Source organism: Trichoderma camerunense (genome assembly GCF_050948025.1).
Source record: "Trichoderma camerunense strain CBS 138272 chromosome Unknown V8C40scaffold_11, whole genome shotgun sequence".
NCBI lineage: Eukaryota > Fungi > Ascomycota > Sordariomycetes > Hypocreales > Hypocreaceae > Trichoderma > Trichoderma camerunense.
Window position 1 is genome coordinate 1440398 of NW_028145359.1, and position 13686 is coordinate 1454083.

The 13686-nt window shown below is 46.0% G+C and overlaps 5 protein-coding genes across 5 annotated transcripts; 1 reads left to right on the forward strand and 4 right to left on the reverse strand.

The window, feature by feature from the left end:
- Positions 1–454: 454 nt before the first annotated feature.
- Positions 455–2025, reverse strand: V8C40DRAFT_248574 (uncharacterized protein). Its single transcript, XM_083216576.1, has 3 exons — positions 1224–2025; positions 990–1157; positions 455–933 (listed from the first exon to the last, which is right to left on the reverse strand). The coding sequence occupies exons 1-3, from the start codon at positions 1731–1733 to the stop codon at positions 529–531; spliced, it is 1083 nt and encodes a 360-aa protein (XP_083072365.1). The 5' UTR covers positions 1734–2025; the 3' UTR covers positions 455–528.
- An 826-nt stretch (positions 2026–2851) lies between these two features.
- Positions 2852–4030, reverse strand: V8C40DRAFT_275640 (catalase family protein; the record flags this gene model as incomplete). The annotated part of the gene is made up of 3 exons (XM_083220751.1): positions 2852–2940; positions 2994–3678; positions 3731–4030. 3 exons carry the CDS (start codon positions 4028–4030, stop codon positions 2852–2854), a joined length of 1074 nt encoding a protein of 357 aa, XP_083072366.1.
- Positions 4031–5401: 1371 nt separating this feature from the next.
- V8C40DRAFT_248579 (uncharacterized protein) lies at positions 5402–7480 on the forward strand. The gene is made up of 3 exons (XM_083216577.1): positions 5402–6479; positions 6541–6678; positions 6746–7480. Exons 1-3 carry the CDS (start codon positions 5697–5699, stop codon positions 7457–7459), a joined length of 1635 nt encoding a protein of 544 aa, XP_083072367.1. The 5' UTR covers positions 5402–5696; the 3' UTR covers positions 7460–7480.
- Positions 7481–9160: 1680 nt separating this feature from the next.
- V8C40DRAFT_248582 (uncharacterized protein) lies at positions 9161–10417 on the reverse strand. Its single transcript, XM_083216578.1, has 3 exons — positions 10156–10417; positions 9280–10091; positions 9161–9219 (listed from the first exon to the last, which is right to left on the reverse strand). Exons 1-2 carry the CDS (start codon positions 10288–10290, stop codon positions 9285–9287), a joined length of 942 nt encoding a protein of 313 aa, XP_083072368.1. The 5' UTR covers positions 10291–10417; the 3' UTR covers positions 9161–9219; positions 9280–9284.
- Positions 10418–10442: 25 nt separating this feature from the next.
- On the reverse strand, positions 10443–13364 carry V8C40DRAFT_248583 (PTR2 domain-containing protein). Its single transcript, XM_083216579.1, has 7 exons — positions 12820–13364; positions 12576–12756; positions 12380–12528; positions 12192–12300; positions 11997–12136; positions 11754–11940; positions 10443–11686 (listed from the first exon to the last, which is right to left on the reverse strand). Exons 1-7 carry the CDS (start codon positions 12977–12979, stop codon positions 10942–10944), a joined length of 1671 nt encoding a protein of 556 aa, XP_083072369.1. The 5' UTR covers positions 12980–13364; the 3' UTR covers positions 10443–10941.
- Positions 13365–13686: the final 322 nt, after the last annotated feature.

Consider the following 13686-nt stretch of genomic DNA (forward strand, 5'->3'; position numbering starts at 1 on the left):
AACGAATTCACTCGCAAAAGTATATAAATACACCTTTTTAAATGTTTCTTGCTCTGAGTTTTATCGAGAAACAGAAATCGGGGTTGATTTCTGTCAGAATGATTTTAACATCCTCTTGAAGCGTTTCGTTCTTCATTATTTTCTGTCTTGAATTCTCCTGTGATTTATGCCAGTGCCATTCTAGTGTGTTGGTAGCTTTCGAATACCTACTCTGTTAGCCGAAAGTACTGAATGTATCCGAATGAGTTCCAGTGTGCCATGGGCAATTACCCACCAGAATGGGCGAAAGTGGCCACTTGGAATAGTACGATGATATAAAGCATTCTCATCTCAATGCGTTCTAAATACCCGCCATGGACTTTGTTATTTGTTTTCAAGATATTCGCTTAGCAGGAGGCTTACCGTATGTTGTCATAATAGAATATTGGTTACGATTGGACACTACCGAGACAAATGAGAAAATTAACATGTAATATAAAATATTAACTTATAATAAGAATAATAAAATACAGTTCCATAATATCAGTATCAATGAGAGTCAACAAGTTGTTCAAATAATGCTGTACCTTCAAACCCCAGGATTTCAAAGCTCCCTATCCATCGTTGGATTGCACCTGGAACGTTTAAGAATTCATGTGTAACAGTGGCTTTAGCTTGAGTATTCTCATGCCCGACCAACAGCTCAATATTGAAACCGCTAGGCGACCCAGTGGTAGTAGTTGGCGGATAAGTAGAGTTGGCTCCAAACGGGCGAACCTTGATACCTTCACAGGCTGCGTTCAAGATTTTGCCATCACGGGCGACATAGCTACTTTTGTATTCGGTGCCATCGACCGCAAGAAAGTCAAACCAGACGACGGAGTAAGGACCTGCTCGGCCATGACCCCAGTACCAGCTGCGAAAGGTGGAACCCATCGGCACATTTCCCCAGTTCTAATTAAGAGTAATCAGTTAACAACTTCACATCTGACGATCAGTAGTAAACAAACCTTATCGTGGTATCCTGTGCCAGAGAACTCAACGACAGTTCCAGACCAGTTGAAATAGACACTGGCATCTGCATCAGGCATCACGTTTACCCAGCCTACTCCCGGTGCCAACAGCAAATCGCCGCCAGCGCTTAGATCGTCAGTGCAAGGCAGATGCGGTGGGGCAATCTGATTGGTATATTAATCAGAAAAGTAAAAAGACAAGCATTGCAGTGTTCATTGGTCTTGACTTACGCTTTTCAGAATAATCTCTCCAAATATTCCGTTACTTGGCGAATCCAATCGAACCACGTACTGGGACATATCTGAGGACCCGAGCCAATCACCCACGCCTTGGTATTCCCCAGAACTTCCGTTACCGATGGTCCCAATTCTGACGTCCTCCGCCTGGAGGTGGATGTTCAAGTCTGTACCGTTCTCAAATGTGTACGTAATAAGAACCATATTGGGTGTTCCGCTTTGATTGAAAGCGGCGCCAGCGGTGTAGAAAGTGATAACGATTTCGCTCTTATGGTCCCAGGAAACAACATCAAAATACCACCAATCAACCGTCGTGTCATTAGATGGAAACACTTTCATTCCATCTAAGCCGGTCTGACCACTTCTAAACTCAACAGTACTGTGTACGTCTTTAGCTGGTAGTGGCACATTGGTAACTGTTGCGCTTAGATTCGGCTTCACGCCATGACCCAAGACACCAGCTGCGAAGTGCAAGCAGGCATAGAGCGAGATTTTTGACCACATTTCTCGGCGATAGATATCGAATATGTGTAAAAGATAATATTGTAATATAGTTGCTTAGATGTTATGCCTGAAATTGTCTGAATGATTCAGAGTTCTTTCGTCGTCCAATGGCTATGTTTTTATAGTGAAGCTGCTGAGATTGATCAGTATATATCTAATCCACTGACACCATCAACTCCGCCACTGTGAAAAACGCCGCAGGCAAACTCCGACCTCCTGAAGGCAAGCGACGGAGTTGATGAAGCTTCGATGCTGAATATTACTGTCATGATCATTATTAAGGAGCGTCGTTGCGGAAGTCAGATTCTGGAAGTGGTAGGGGGCCAAGTAAAGCGACGCTAAGTCTAAAGGGGAACACAAATGCGAGCCGCGCGGCAATTATTAAATCTGCAAATTCATCGTACTAGAAAGCATTTTGGCCCGGCTGAGAAGCTTTTTGACTATTCCATGTTACAAAATCGCTCTTTAGGTTATTTCCCCCTCTGGTGATGATTTTGGGGGGGTGCAGGTTTTGAGAAAGGGAACTCAGTACCCCATACGCATATTCCCTAATCCACTAGGCCGAAAGAATCCTCTACAACCTTCATAGAATGGAAATAACAAGGCATGCTCTCTAGAATCAAGGTATATTAGCATCGGAGTTACTCGATGTCCCTTTGCCAAAAACCTATTGTAGAAGTCTATTTGTTCATTTCTTCAAACTAGCACCCGACCACAAGAGACGTTCGGCACAATACAATAAATATTCTCTTTAAGCCTGTTCTTCACCTATGTATAGAATGTTTGCGTAATCTACCTGTATAATTCAGACTACCGTAATTCTCTGAGGAGCCTACTACTTGTTTTGTGCTCCCAGTTCCTCCAATGAAAACCACCTTACAAGATATTTCACACAAGTAAAAGCAAGATACCGCACCTAGTCAAGTATCCTCATTGAACCTGTCTCGTTTCATCAGCAAATTTACTTTACTTCAGGCAAGGGTATTCGTATATATTTGTCCACTATGACTCTCAATTATACATATATGATACTATCCAAATGTTCTAACCAACTTGAGTCAACTGCATAGTTTGTACAAGATCGAGTCAAAAGGAATGAATCCGGTGCATCAGACGTTTCAAGCATCTGGAAAGTCCTCAATAGTTTTTAAGTGGACTGGCTCTAGTTCATTGAGCTTCTTTCTCATTGCCCTACTGGCAGGATACACTGCAACATCCGTTAGCATATCCAGGCGTATATCGGCAATAGTAGTTACGTACCGACTCGTCTCAGTCTGTTTGATCCCCCTAGCGGCTGCAGGCTTACGAGGCCGTGCCATGGGTTAATCACTATGTGGTCCTCCCAAAATTTCTTCCTAATAGGGTTGTAGCTGTCTTGCTTCGGAATTACCAATTTGGCAACCGTCTCCCACGGATACTTCTCCGCATCCCACTCCTTACTAGCATCTTCTATCGGCTGGTCTTCTAGGTTCTCGCACAATTGCACTTGAAATTCGTACTCTGCCTCATGGTGCAAGTGAAAGTCGCGTAGCCAGTGGCGCAGCACGTCCTGCGTGTCACTAGATTGGATCGTCTGTTTGTAGAGCTCACGCTGCATCTCGGATGATGGAACAAGGGAGTACTTCATTATATAGTCACCGAAGCGGTAGGCCGTCTGGGAGTATTGGCGAGTGGATTCTAGGTGAGTGCTGCGTATCTGATCCTGGCTCTTGTGCAATTCGGCATCGGGCCGGGCATCAAAGTCTTTGTAGAGGCCAACTAGATCTGCGCCGTGCTTGAGTCTAAGCGCAATAATTTCCTTGGCTGTCTTTGCGTTGGCCAAATCCAGAATGGGTGTGCTGTTAAACTCAATGTCCTGAGTAGGAGAATCGCGCCCCTCCTGAAACATTTCACCTTCAACGCCGAACAGCTTTATCGCAAAACCTCGAGGCTGGGGAATGCGGTCCTACAAAACGTTATTCACAGAACCTCACGGGAATTAGATGACTGCTTCGTACATCCACATTCGGGTCTGGCAGGGCAGAGCTGTAGCGGCAAACAGCCGGATACTCACCAGCCTGCGCAAATAGTTCCGTCTGTTTCAGGTGGCTAGGTAGATTGCCCGGGACGATAAACGTGCCCTTGACAACACCATGGCTTCGTCCGTGAGTTCCGGACATGACGTGGCCGTTCATTTGAAACATGGCCTGATGCAACCCGTTGAATATCTCAACGACAGCTTGAATGTCATCAGCTTCGTCTTCAGGAATTTTCTCAACACCTTGCGAATTCCATCGGATATACTCTTGAGTAGCCATTTTGCTCGTGGAATCTAGTCGGTTGAGATCTGGGTACAAGTGCGGATTGTCTGCCAGTTTCTACTCTCTTCAAAATTGCTGAGCTGAGTTTGATCATAAAGTCTGGGGGATAAGCCAGTTGAGCTGAATTTATAACTTACCGTAGGCCTAGATCCAAGTATAGGTCTCACGGGTAATCACTATTAACTAGTATGGCATCCAATCCTAGAAAGCGTTACTACATCCCGTAAGCCCCACCACCAAGTTTCTATGGTGTGTAACTCAATCAATGAGATGGACGTCTTAATTACTTCGGTGGAAATTTTGGAGAGCCCCATGAGAATTGCTAGGTTGCTCGTGTCTCACAGCTGATACTAAAATATCCATCTGCAGGCGTTAGAGGCGCTGTGCGCGAGGGTTTCGTTGCTATCTGGGGACGGCCCTGCTATCGTACACGCCTCCTAGTCCGCAAAAAGTGATTACCAAGACGGAACAGCGAAACAAGGTACAAAACCATCCACTCAAACGCAGTCAGACAATGAAATGATGCGAACCCATGCAGCGGTGGCGATTTTGGCTCAGAGCAAAGTGTACCGATCCTTATTGCAACGAATATCAGTGACGAATCCTGAATTATTCTTTGTAAGACCACAGCCTCGTCTATTCGAGTCAAGGTTCCAAGAATATTGATAATAATAGTCCTAGGTCATACTAAAATAAGCCTTGCTGTGTATTTAGAATCTTGCAAGCCACGTCCTATATTGTACCCATAACTGGACTTAACCGACCAAAAGTCAATCCGTCATTTCCGTCATTTCCAATCTTACTAATACGAAGATTCTGAGTAAATCTCAGAGCAAGAACTAGGCAATGGCTGTGAGATTTGTATGTGCTTACAATGTGAGCTTTTGGCGCTGCTGTCTTGAGGTGCTAAAGTGTGCGACCAGGCCCCTCCACCTAAGTTGATCAACCTAAGCTCATACACATACGCGAGTAGCTACGGGCCCACACAGCGTAGAAACTGGCGCCGCAGAACTGACAAATGCCGATGATAGGTCTGTTTCGAGGCTTCAGCTAGTCGGAGAGTTTTCCAGGTAGCTTCAGACTGCGAATACATGGTGGGTTGTGATTGGATAACGCATCATCAAATTCATCTCTAACGCGCAATGCATTTGTACAGTAGCGCTTTTCGAAGCAACTTGCCCACCATTCTATACCGCGCTTTTCTACTTTAGGGGCTACGACCCCTTGTCAGCGAAGCACACTAGCTGGGAGCCCGTCGTTGGTCATCCGCTTACGTTTAGTAGGTGGGAGTCGAGCGGTTTTTGGTGTAAGTTCATACATATAATAAGGGCCACTTATGGCGTCTTCCAGACAGAGTGCATGGGCTACCTGACCCGCAAAGGGACAAGTCAATGTAAGATGATAAGTTAAGGTATCCTCACCTTCTCGGGCCGTCGGAAAAGTCTCCCATATCCTCTGCTTGACTGATCCCAAGTGTTCATAGGCGGTGGCGAACATACTTTGTACCACGGTAGCCAAAATTGCCAGGCATTGGATTTCAGCCAAGGATATCCATTCTTGGGCTCCGGTTGCTCTCATAGCGTCTAGTTCAGCTTCGGATAGCTGTCTACTCTACCGCATCAGGTTGCATTAGAACAGTTCCTTGCAGGACACCCGTACAACCATGGGAAGCTCCAGTGGCGTCGCTGACGCCATTGTCTTCATCGACTGTAATCAAGGCAGACCTCCGAGAGACCCTACAGTGAAGACTCTGATCCGAAGTCGAGCTATGAAGCAAGCCGCGATTCAGCGCAAGAGGGACGGACGCTATGAGAGGCTGAACATGATACAGTATCCTGAATGGATACTGGGTTCGCAACAGCAAAACGAACCGACAGATGTAAAAGACGGAAACGTAGCGTTAGTTACAACTGCAAATGAGACTGGTGGACACACTGATGAGGGCGACGAAGACGAAGCTCAGACACGAATCGCGAGAAAACGAACGGCCTTACTGGAAGGAAGTCTCCGATGGCGTGCTGGCTACAAGCCACGCATACTCACCAGTTTCACGACAGGGAATTCATCAAACTATTCACTGTTACATTTGACCGATCCACTCACTTTGCACCATCTCGGCGTTACCACATTTTCTCTCTTCCGTCCTGAAACGGCATGCTTTGGGCACACCTTAACCAGTATGCCTGAATATGCAAAGAGACGTCTCCTATTCTTCATCCCCAGTCTATATGGGCATTTTCCAGCTCTCACCTACGCCACTGATTGTGTTGTTGTTAGGTTAGAGCAGCTCATTCGCTCAAGGGGCATTTTATCATCAGAGAGGGATGTTCTATCGTTGAGCTACTATACAAAGGCAATAGAAGCTCTTCAGGGAATAATAGATGATGAAGATCTACGTGCACTGCCGGAAACGCTATGCGCGGTTTTACTCTTGGAATTCTTTGAGGTATGTGCAATATTCCGCAACCTGGATACTACATTTTGTGCCATCTATTCATCTGCTCTAGCTACTGCATGGTGGGCCTCTGATCGACTCATGGATATATCATGCAGCGGGTGCAGCTCGTCTTATCGAGCTTCGAGGTCCTCACAACTTTCGGACCAGGTTTGAGCTCTCACTTTTCATGGCCCATGCTGGCCCCATTGTATGAATGAAGTAACCCTTTATAATGCTTGTGTGGGGCTGACGTTATTGTCCTTTTTTTGTAATAGATTACAGAAGCACTCTTGATGGGGAAAAGGTGTTTTTTGTGTGATGACGAACGCTGGCTGAATGTCATGTTCGACGCCATTCGCAATGACCCCATTGTGCCGCAGGATCAAGTTCATCTCGTTGTTAAACTATGGACAAGCCTCATTAACCTACCAAACTTATTTCTGGATGTCAGAGATTTGATTCGTATGTCGGCGTCGGCTGATAGGCGCCAGGATCTTATTACAAGGCTCCTTGCCGAGCAAGACCAGCTTCAGCGGTGGCTGGCATTAGCCGAGCAGTACCAGTGTGGTATTATTTCTGGCAAACTAAGCACCCTAGCTGACGGTGCAAGTACATTACTACTGTATTCAACAGTTCGTGAGCAGCCGGTATCCTGGAAAGTTCTTATAGGGACTTATATATTCGTCCTTCTCGTTCAACTACGCTTATTATTTTCGCTCTCACCATCACAATTTCCTGAACTAGAGTCTACATGCCAAGCAGTGGCAGATATGGTTATGCTGATGATTACAGACTGGGATAGCTATCGAAATGACCGGCTTGTCGGTGGGATCTTCATGTCTCAAGCCATGTGGATGGCCAAAGCTATCTTGAGAACTCGGGATTGCTGGAGTGATAGTGCATCGAACACCAAAAATACTGGCATGATTGATGGGTGGAAGTTTGAAGCTTGGGTAAATGCGATAGCAGGAGAAGTATATAGTAAATGAATCAACTCCACCATTCCTGAGGCTCAATAGCACTTGGTCAATTGCCTTGCGACTGAAGTGATGCGCCGGCCGCTGATAAGGTAACTTATTCAAGTTTTAGGGTTCAGTTCAGGAGTTATTTAATCGAACCATTCTTGTCTATTAGATGCTTCTTTATTGATTTACCTGCTGTTGACCATTTTCGAATGCAAAGATCAATTCTTTGTGCTCTGGTCTGCGGGGTGTACTAGCCTTAGAAGGTACAAAATGGCTTACAACCCCAGAATCGAAGTCAATGACTGGATTAAGCTCTTGCCCATTTTCCACTCCCTTCTTGTAAGAGACTTGGCCATAGTAAGCCACACAAAAGATCCGCGAAGCCTTTCCTAGGACAACTGTGTCTTCAGAACTCGGAAATTTACATCTGATGGCCTGGTTCGCAAGCAAGACCAACATACCTGTCAGGATTAAACATGACTAGGTTTGTGTATACGTCTGGGTTATGCAAGAGGAACCTGATATTGCATTGTGAAACTAGAGCACTTCTCCCAGAATTTGGAAAAACTGCTCAATCAAAATTCGCCATACGTTTGCTAGGATTATTGCTCCTTTGGGAACAAAGTAGCCTTCATACGTGTCATTCGTGGTGACCGCGTGAAATAGTCCCATGGGCGCGGTAGGATGCTAGCCAAGAGCTTCCTTCGTGTTGGCTTCGACGTAGGGTAGGGAGGCTTGGTCATCAATAGTGGGAGTCCTGCTAGCCCCTACCCCAAAATCGATCTCATGGCGAGAAAGAAGGCCTGCAGTGTTCGTACGGACTAAAACTCGGAGTCAACTTTATGGCAACTAAATAGAAACTATCAAGAAGAGTGCTTTACGGTATCGGTGCCTTCAGTATACAAGCTATTGGCGCTTCATTTCAAGATGTACTCATCATCATCGGACATCTCGCCTTCACTCTTTTGGTATTCGTTGATCACAAAGCACTTTTGTCCACCTCTGTGGCTAATTGCATCCTCATAAACTTCATCAGTTGCTCGATCGTCAATTAGAGTCCGATGCCACTCCTTAGCTGCCTTTTTAATCCAGCCTCTGGTAGCCATTCTGTCAGGTAGCGTAACATAGGCACTATATCCACCATCCATACTCCCGAAATGGCTGCCTGAGAAAACTGTTCCATTGCCCGATCTGCAAGCTCGACCATGAGATCTAGACCTTTCGGATTGATAGTGTAGCCATACGTCATTTTGAGGATGATCGCGCCAGTCTGAGTACGAATATGTTGGAGCCAGTTGTGTGGAGCACGCAGGATAAGGAAAAGAAGAAAGCGACTCATTTCGGCTTCGAGCGTTGGGCAGTAACGCGACAGCGCTGAAGATAACTCGATGCCCTGATGCATCTTCTGCCGACATACGCCAAACCTTCGTGTGTACGACTGCCCCGATACGAGGTTAGGCCATCCACATATCACCAGGTCAAAGATCAAACGAGGTCAGCCGGAGTTAACACTGCTGCGCTTATCTAGGAGATAAAATGCGGCTTTGCTCGAGCAGAGAATAATAATGGTACTCCCGAAGAGTGTGGTAAAGCTAATTGGCCCTATGCAGTAAGCAGTAAAGCACCCATTGTTATTTAGTTGCGAGAGACGTAAGCTTCGCTTTTGCTAGCACCACCCATAACATGCCGCTATATTATCCAAGGTTAATCAGTGAAAAGGCCTACCAGCACTAAACCTTATATACTCTACTAGTAGTTGTTGGAGGATAACGGTACATTACAAGCTGAGAAAATGGTTAAATTTGAGCTATCTATTGAGCGGTTTGTTGGGACGGGATATTCACCTCAGTTACGCGATGTTCTTCTCCCTCGTGACACCAAGTTCCCGAAGTGACTTGGTCAGTCCAAGTCGTACCCAATTCTCAATCTCCCTCTCGGTGGCTACAGCAATTATCCCCAACATGCCCAGCGAATTCACCCCGGCTTCTTTGTTAATCGCCGCGCGCCGTCGCGGAATGACTACCATCCACCGGGTCGTGAAGGCCACGTTATGCGGGCAAGCCTCCCCATCAGCCACAGTGTTACCTGTACAATTCTCCCACGCCTTAGTAGCCTGACGTAGAAGCTGCGCATAAATATTCGCTATTGTAGCCGATGTTATAGCCCCATCATCGAATCTATAATAGAACCACTCGAAGGGTACTCTGGGCTCTTTCGCAACGTGAGAATTGAGAAATGCGGTGGCAAAACCGTCAGCCGGTAAGGGCATCAGCTGCATGTGCTTATGCAGCCGGCTACATCCGCCGTCCCTTCCACAGTTGTAGAACACAACATAGTCCGTAGCTGGGTCGTTTAAAGCCGCTAATGTGGTCCATGCCGCTTCCAAGTCGCTCCTGTCCAACGGCTCATGCTGCCTGCGGTACCCATCGCAGGTGAGCATCATGAGATGCGGGCGTGAGAAGCAAAATTTATTCGCGATGCGGAAGTGGCTTTTACTACCGTCATCTATTTCGTAGCCGTTCGTATTGATGTCGCTCCCCGGTCGTTGCTGCATGAGGCTCAGGGGTGATTTGTTTTGGCCTTGGACTAAAACTTGCTCAGGAGGTGTAAAAAGAGTTGGTTTTTGGGCCAGCGCTTTAGTAAGGATGAAATGAAACTTTAACACAACAGATAATTTATTATTAACGTGAATATCACTAGTAAATAACCATGGAACGAACCTTGAGGTCTCCATCAGTGTGCTCGATAATCTTTTGGTGATCGTCATAGTGAACAAAGCCCGCCTCAATTAAGGCATCAAAACGGGATAACACCAAAGACCCATTTATAGGAGGTAATCGTTCACTAGCTATCATGGTGACTGTAGTTAATAATCCGTCTTCCACTTCAGCCGCTGAGGTTTAAATATGCGAAAAGCAAAGCTGGATAGTTAAGTACTGGTTTCATATATGATTATATAAAAGAGCTATAATTCAACTTCAATCATTTCCAACTACGATATATAGGCGCGATATTACCGAAACAGAAATTTACCGCTAGTACAGTAAACGCATTACATATACAAACTGACGTGATATTTACAATTTGTCTGGCTTGATGGTAAATCTTTTCTCTTACTAAGAAGATTACACAGCGCTTCATTAGCTGGGAGATGATAACATGACTTGGGAAGAGCGAGAACTATCCATACATGGAAAATCACCATATGCGATAGTAGGATCTTTGCAATCTTCAATCTCTAGTAAGAAGAGTATTGTAGTCCTTTAGACATGGCAGAATGGGATCAAAGCTGGATGGAATGATACAATCGAGAATGATACACTTCAGTATGCCAAACTCAGCTTGAAGTTTTAAATTGTTTGCTCCAAATCGGTCACTTTCATGACACATCTTCGAACCCCGTGTTTCTGCCATAGCAGCGCCTGTGGCAAAACAGACGCATAAAAAGCGCGCGGAATGCGCCATCTTGAAGATACATAATCTCAGCTTTCCAGCATATTTAATGATTAACTGGATATTTTTACACAGCCCTCTTCTTTTTCTCCCGTATTCACAGGCTCAGGTATTGCAGGATTCATCAGACCTTCAACGGGGCTATTCTCCGCATCGCTGTGCTGTGTTTCCTTATATGTCTCCATTTCGTCATACCCCCGGAATGTCAACCAAAATGTAGGGGCCGCAATGATCATAGTCACCGCCAGCCCCGCGTATAAGTAAAGTGTTTGCGGATCCTTCGATAAGGGCGACACGGCCATACCAAGTGCAGAACCAGCACCAGAGCTCAATTGGGCCATTGCCTGTACAAGGCTGCGCATGTTCTTTGGAGCCTCGGAATAGCTGTACTCGGATAGTGTTGTGAATCCCAGAATCTCAGCAAATGCGAGTAGAAAGTAAACCGGTGTCTGTACCCAAACGCTGACATTGTTCGGTGTATTTTCACATTGCAAAGGGTGACCGTAACAAGGTCCCTTGGTATATATGAGCTCCTGCACTCCCGCGGCGAATGCCATTGATGTACTCATCATGATGAAAGCCCAGGTGATACGAGCAATTGGTCCAAATGGGAAGCCAAATTTCCGAACGATAGGATAAACCATTTTTTGCATGACCGGACCTAAGATCACGCAGGCAATAGAGTTAAGGGCCTGAATAGTATCGTTAGGAATACCCCCAAGTTTCATCTGACCGGCCTGAGAGACAAGATTGTTTGTAATCTGGTTCATACACAGATGAAATGGTACGAAGCATGCCCTGGTGTGTGTTAGCTAACTGGTTATGACAGCTGAAGGATGGAACGAATCCTGAGGTGAAAACGAACATGACTTTACAGGCTTGAAGACCTCTTTTAATCTCAAAGACAAACCTATCATCCCAGTCGACCTGCCGCCCGTAGTTTTCTGATTGATAAACGGCTGTTGCAGCTTCCCATTTAAACCGATGTCGTGCCGAGCACATGATAACTCGAGAGGCTTGCGGTAGTACGTTTGCTTGTGGCCGAAGTTTGACTTTACTTTGTCATTATTTTTCTCTTTTAAAAAGCCCTTGAGAGGAGGTCACTTACCGAAAGATTTATGGAATACCAGAAGCAAAGGTACCAGTGTCCAAACTGTACATAGTGGTAACAGATAAGCGGCCCAAAAGCCGACTAGCTTTTCTAAGTAGGTGGATGCAACCAAAGATAAACTCGCTATGTTTGTAAGCCTTCGCTATGGTATTAGTTTCACAACTGTCAATCTTACAAACCGGGACTTCTCACCAGTAGGATACATTGTAGATGTACTGTAGTGTGAGTGCCCGATCTGTAACAACGCGCTCGCCTTTTTTCGTGATGATCAGCTGAGGAGCAGTCTCAGCATACTGGTCACCTATACGGTGGGTTAATACCATCTTAACTAAGGAAGACCCAGACACCCGCAGATATCTCTGGGGTAGATGGAGGATTACCAATAAATGGAGAGGCGGTAGCCTTAACACCACCTGTGCCAAGTGCAAGCAAGATCATTGCGAAGCCTAGTCCTACCACTTTGGTGGATTGAGTCTTGACCACTGGCAGCGAGGTAATAAAGAGTACCAGGCATCCGCAAAAGTTCAGGCTGTACATGTTAGTCTCCATAAGGTACCAGAGACGAGTGGAACTTGCAGGTAACTGAGAAACAGCGTCTTATACCGCCCTAGCCATGTGTCCGAGAGAATAGCGAAAATAGTAGGGACCAGAAAAGACAAGAAGAGAAAAGCACTGGAGATGTTCGTAGCCGTGGCCTGGCCAAGGCCTAAGGCGCCAGGGACAGCAATGTTGTCTGCGCTGTTTTGTATATAATTCTCTGTTTAACAAATCAGTTCACAATAAACCAGAGTCGTGCTCTCGAGTTCCTTTTGATACGCACGCCATGGTGTGGTTACGGCATAGAATGTGAATCTCTCTGTGGCATTGGCCACAAGCGCAACCCAGACAATAAACGGCACTGAATCGACAACGTGCCGCAACTCCTTCACTTCTTCTTCTGTGGCTTCATGCCTAGCATAGCTCTCTTGTTGCCTGGCCATGATGAGCCGTTAATGGGGCAGTTCGCATGTGGTTTCCGATCGCATTTACTATTGTCGAAAAGCTAGGCTTGAGAGACTAGCTGTGCGGGTATTGAAGTTGGGGCCAGGGTTGAGAAGAGCAAGCAAACATTGGTCTCCCTCGTCCTACCGATACGCCAGGCGACCGAAGACAAAACAAAATATGGCGGAAATGAGGGGCTAAGATGACTTTCCCTAACCTCACCTATATGCGGAGAACATCATATTGGTAGTGTTACGTGTGGTGCACGGCTGGGGATCATGGTAGATTGTCCAAGAACTCGTAGAGGCAACAGCAATCAGCAGGCAACGGTAATGTAACCCTTCGGAGGCCAGGAGCTTGTACCTGTATGCAGATGTAGGCACTTTTGCATTTTGACAGAACCAACCAACAGCTTACGGTGAGTGTTGATAATTATCCTTCCCTATTTGGGAAGATGTGATATGGCCCACTGAGGCGCGGTGATGGTGGGAACCAGCACGAATATACAGACTAAGGGCGTGCGTAATATACAGTACGCCATATTTGACAAGCGACGAGTCTAATCCGTGGAACATCTTCTTTCGTCTGCCTTGCATACATAGACGAAGTCAACTATTACGTTATTACAGGCAAACCGTCTTGCTATACGAAACTTGGGCGCCTCACTGCATGCCTGCGCCTTTACCCCGGATGCCTTTGAATGGCG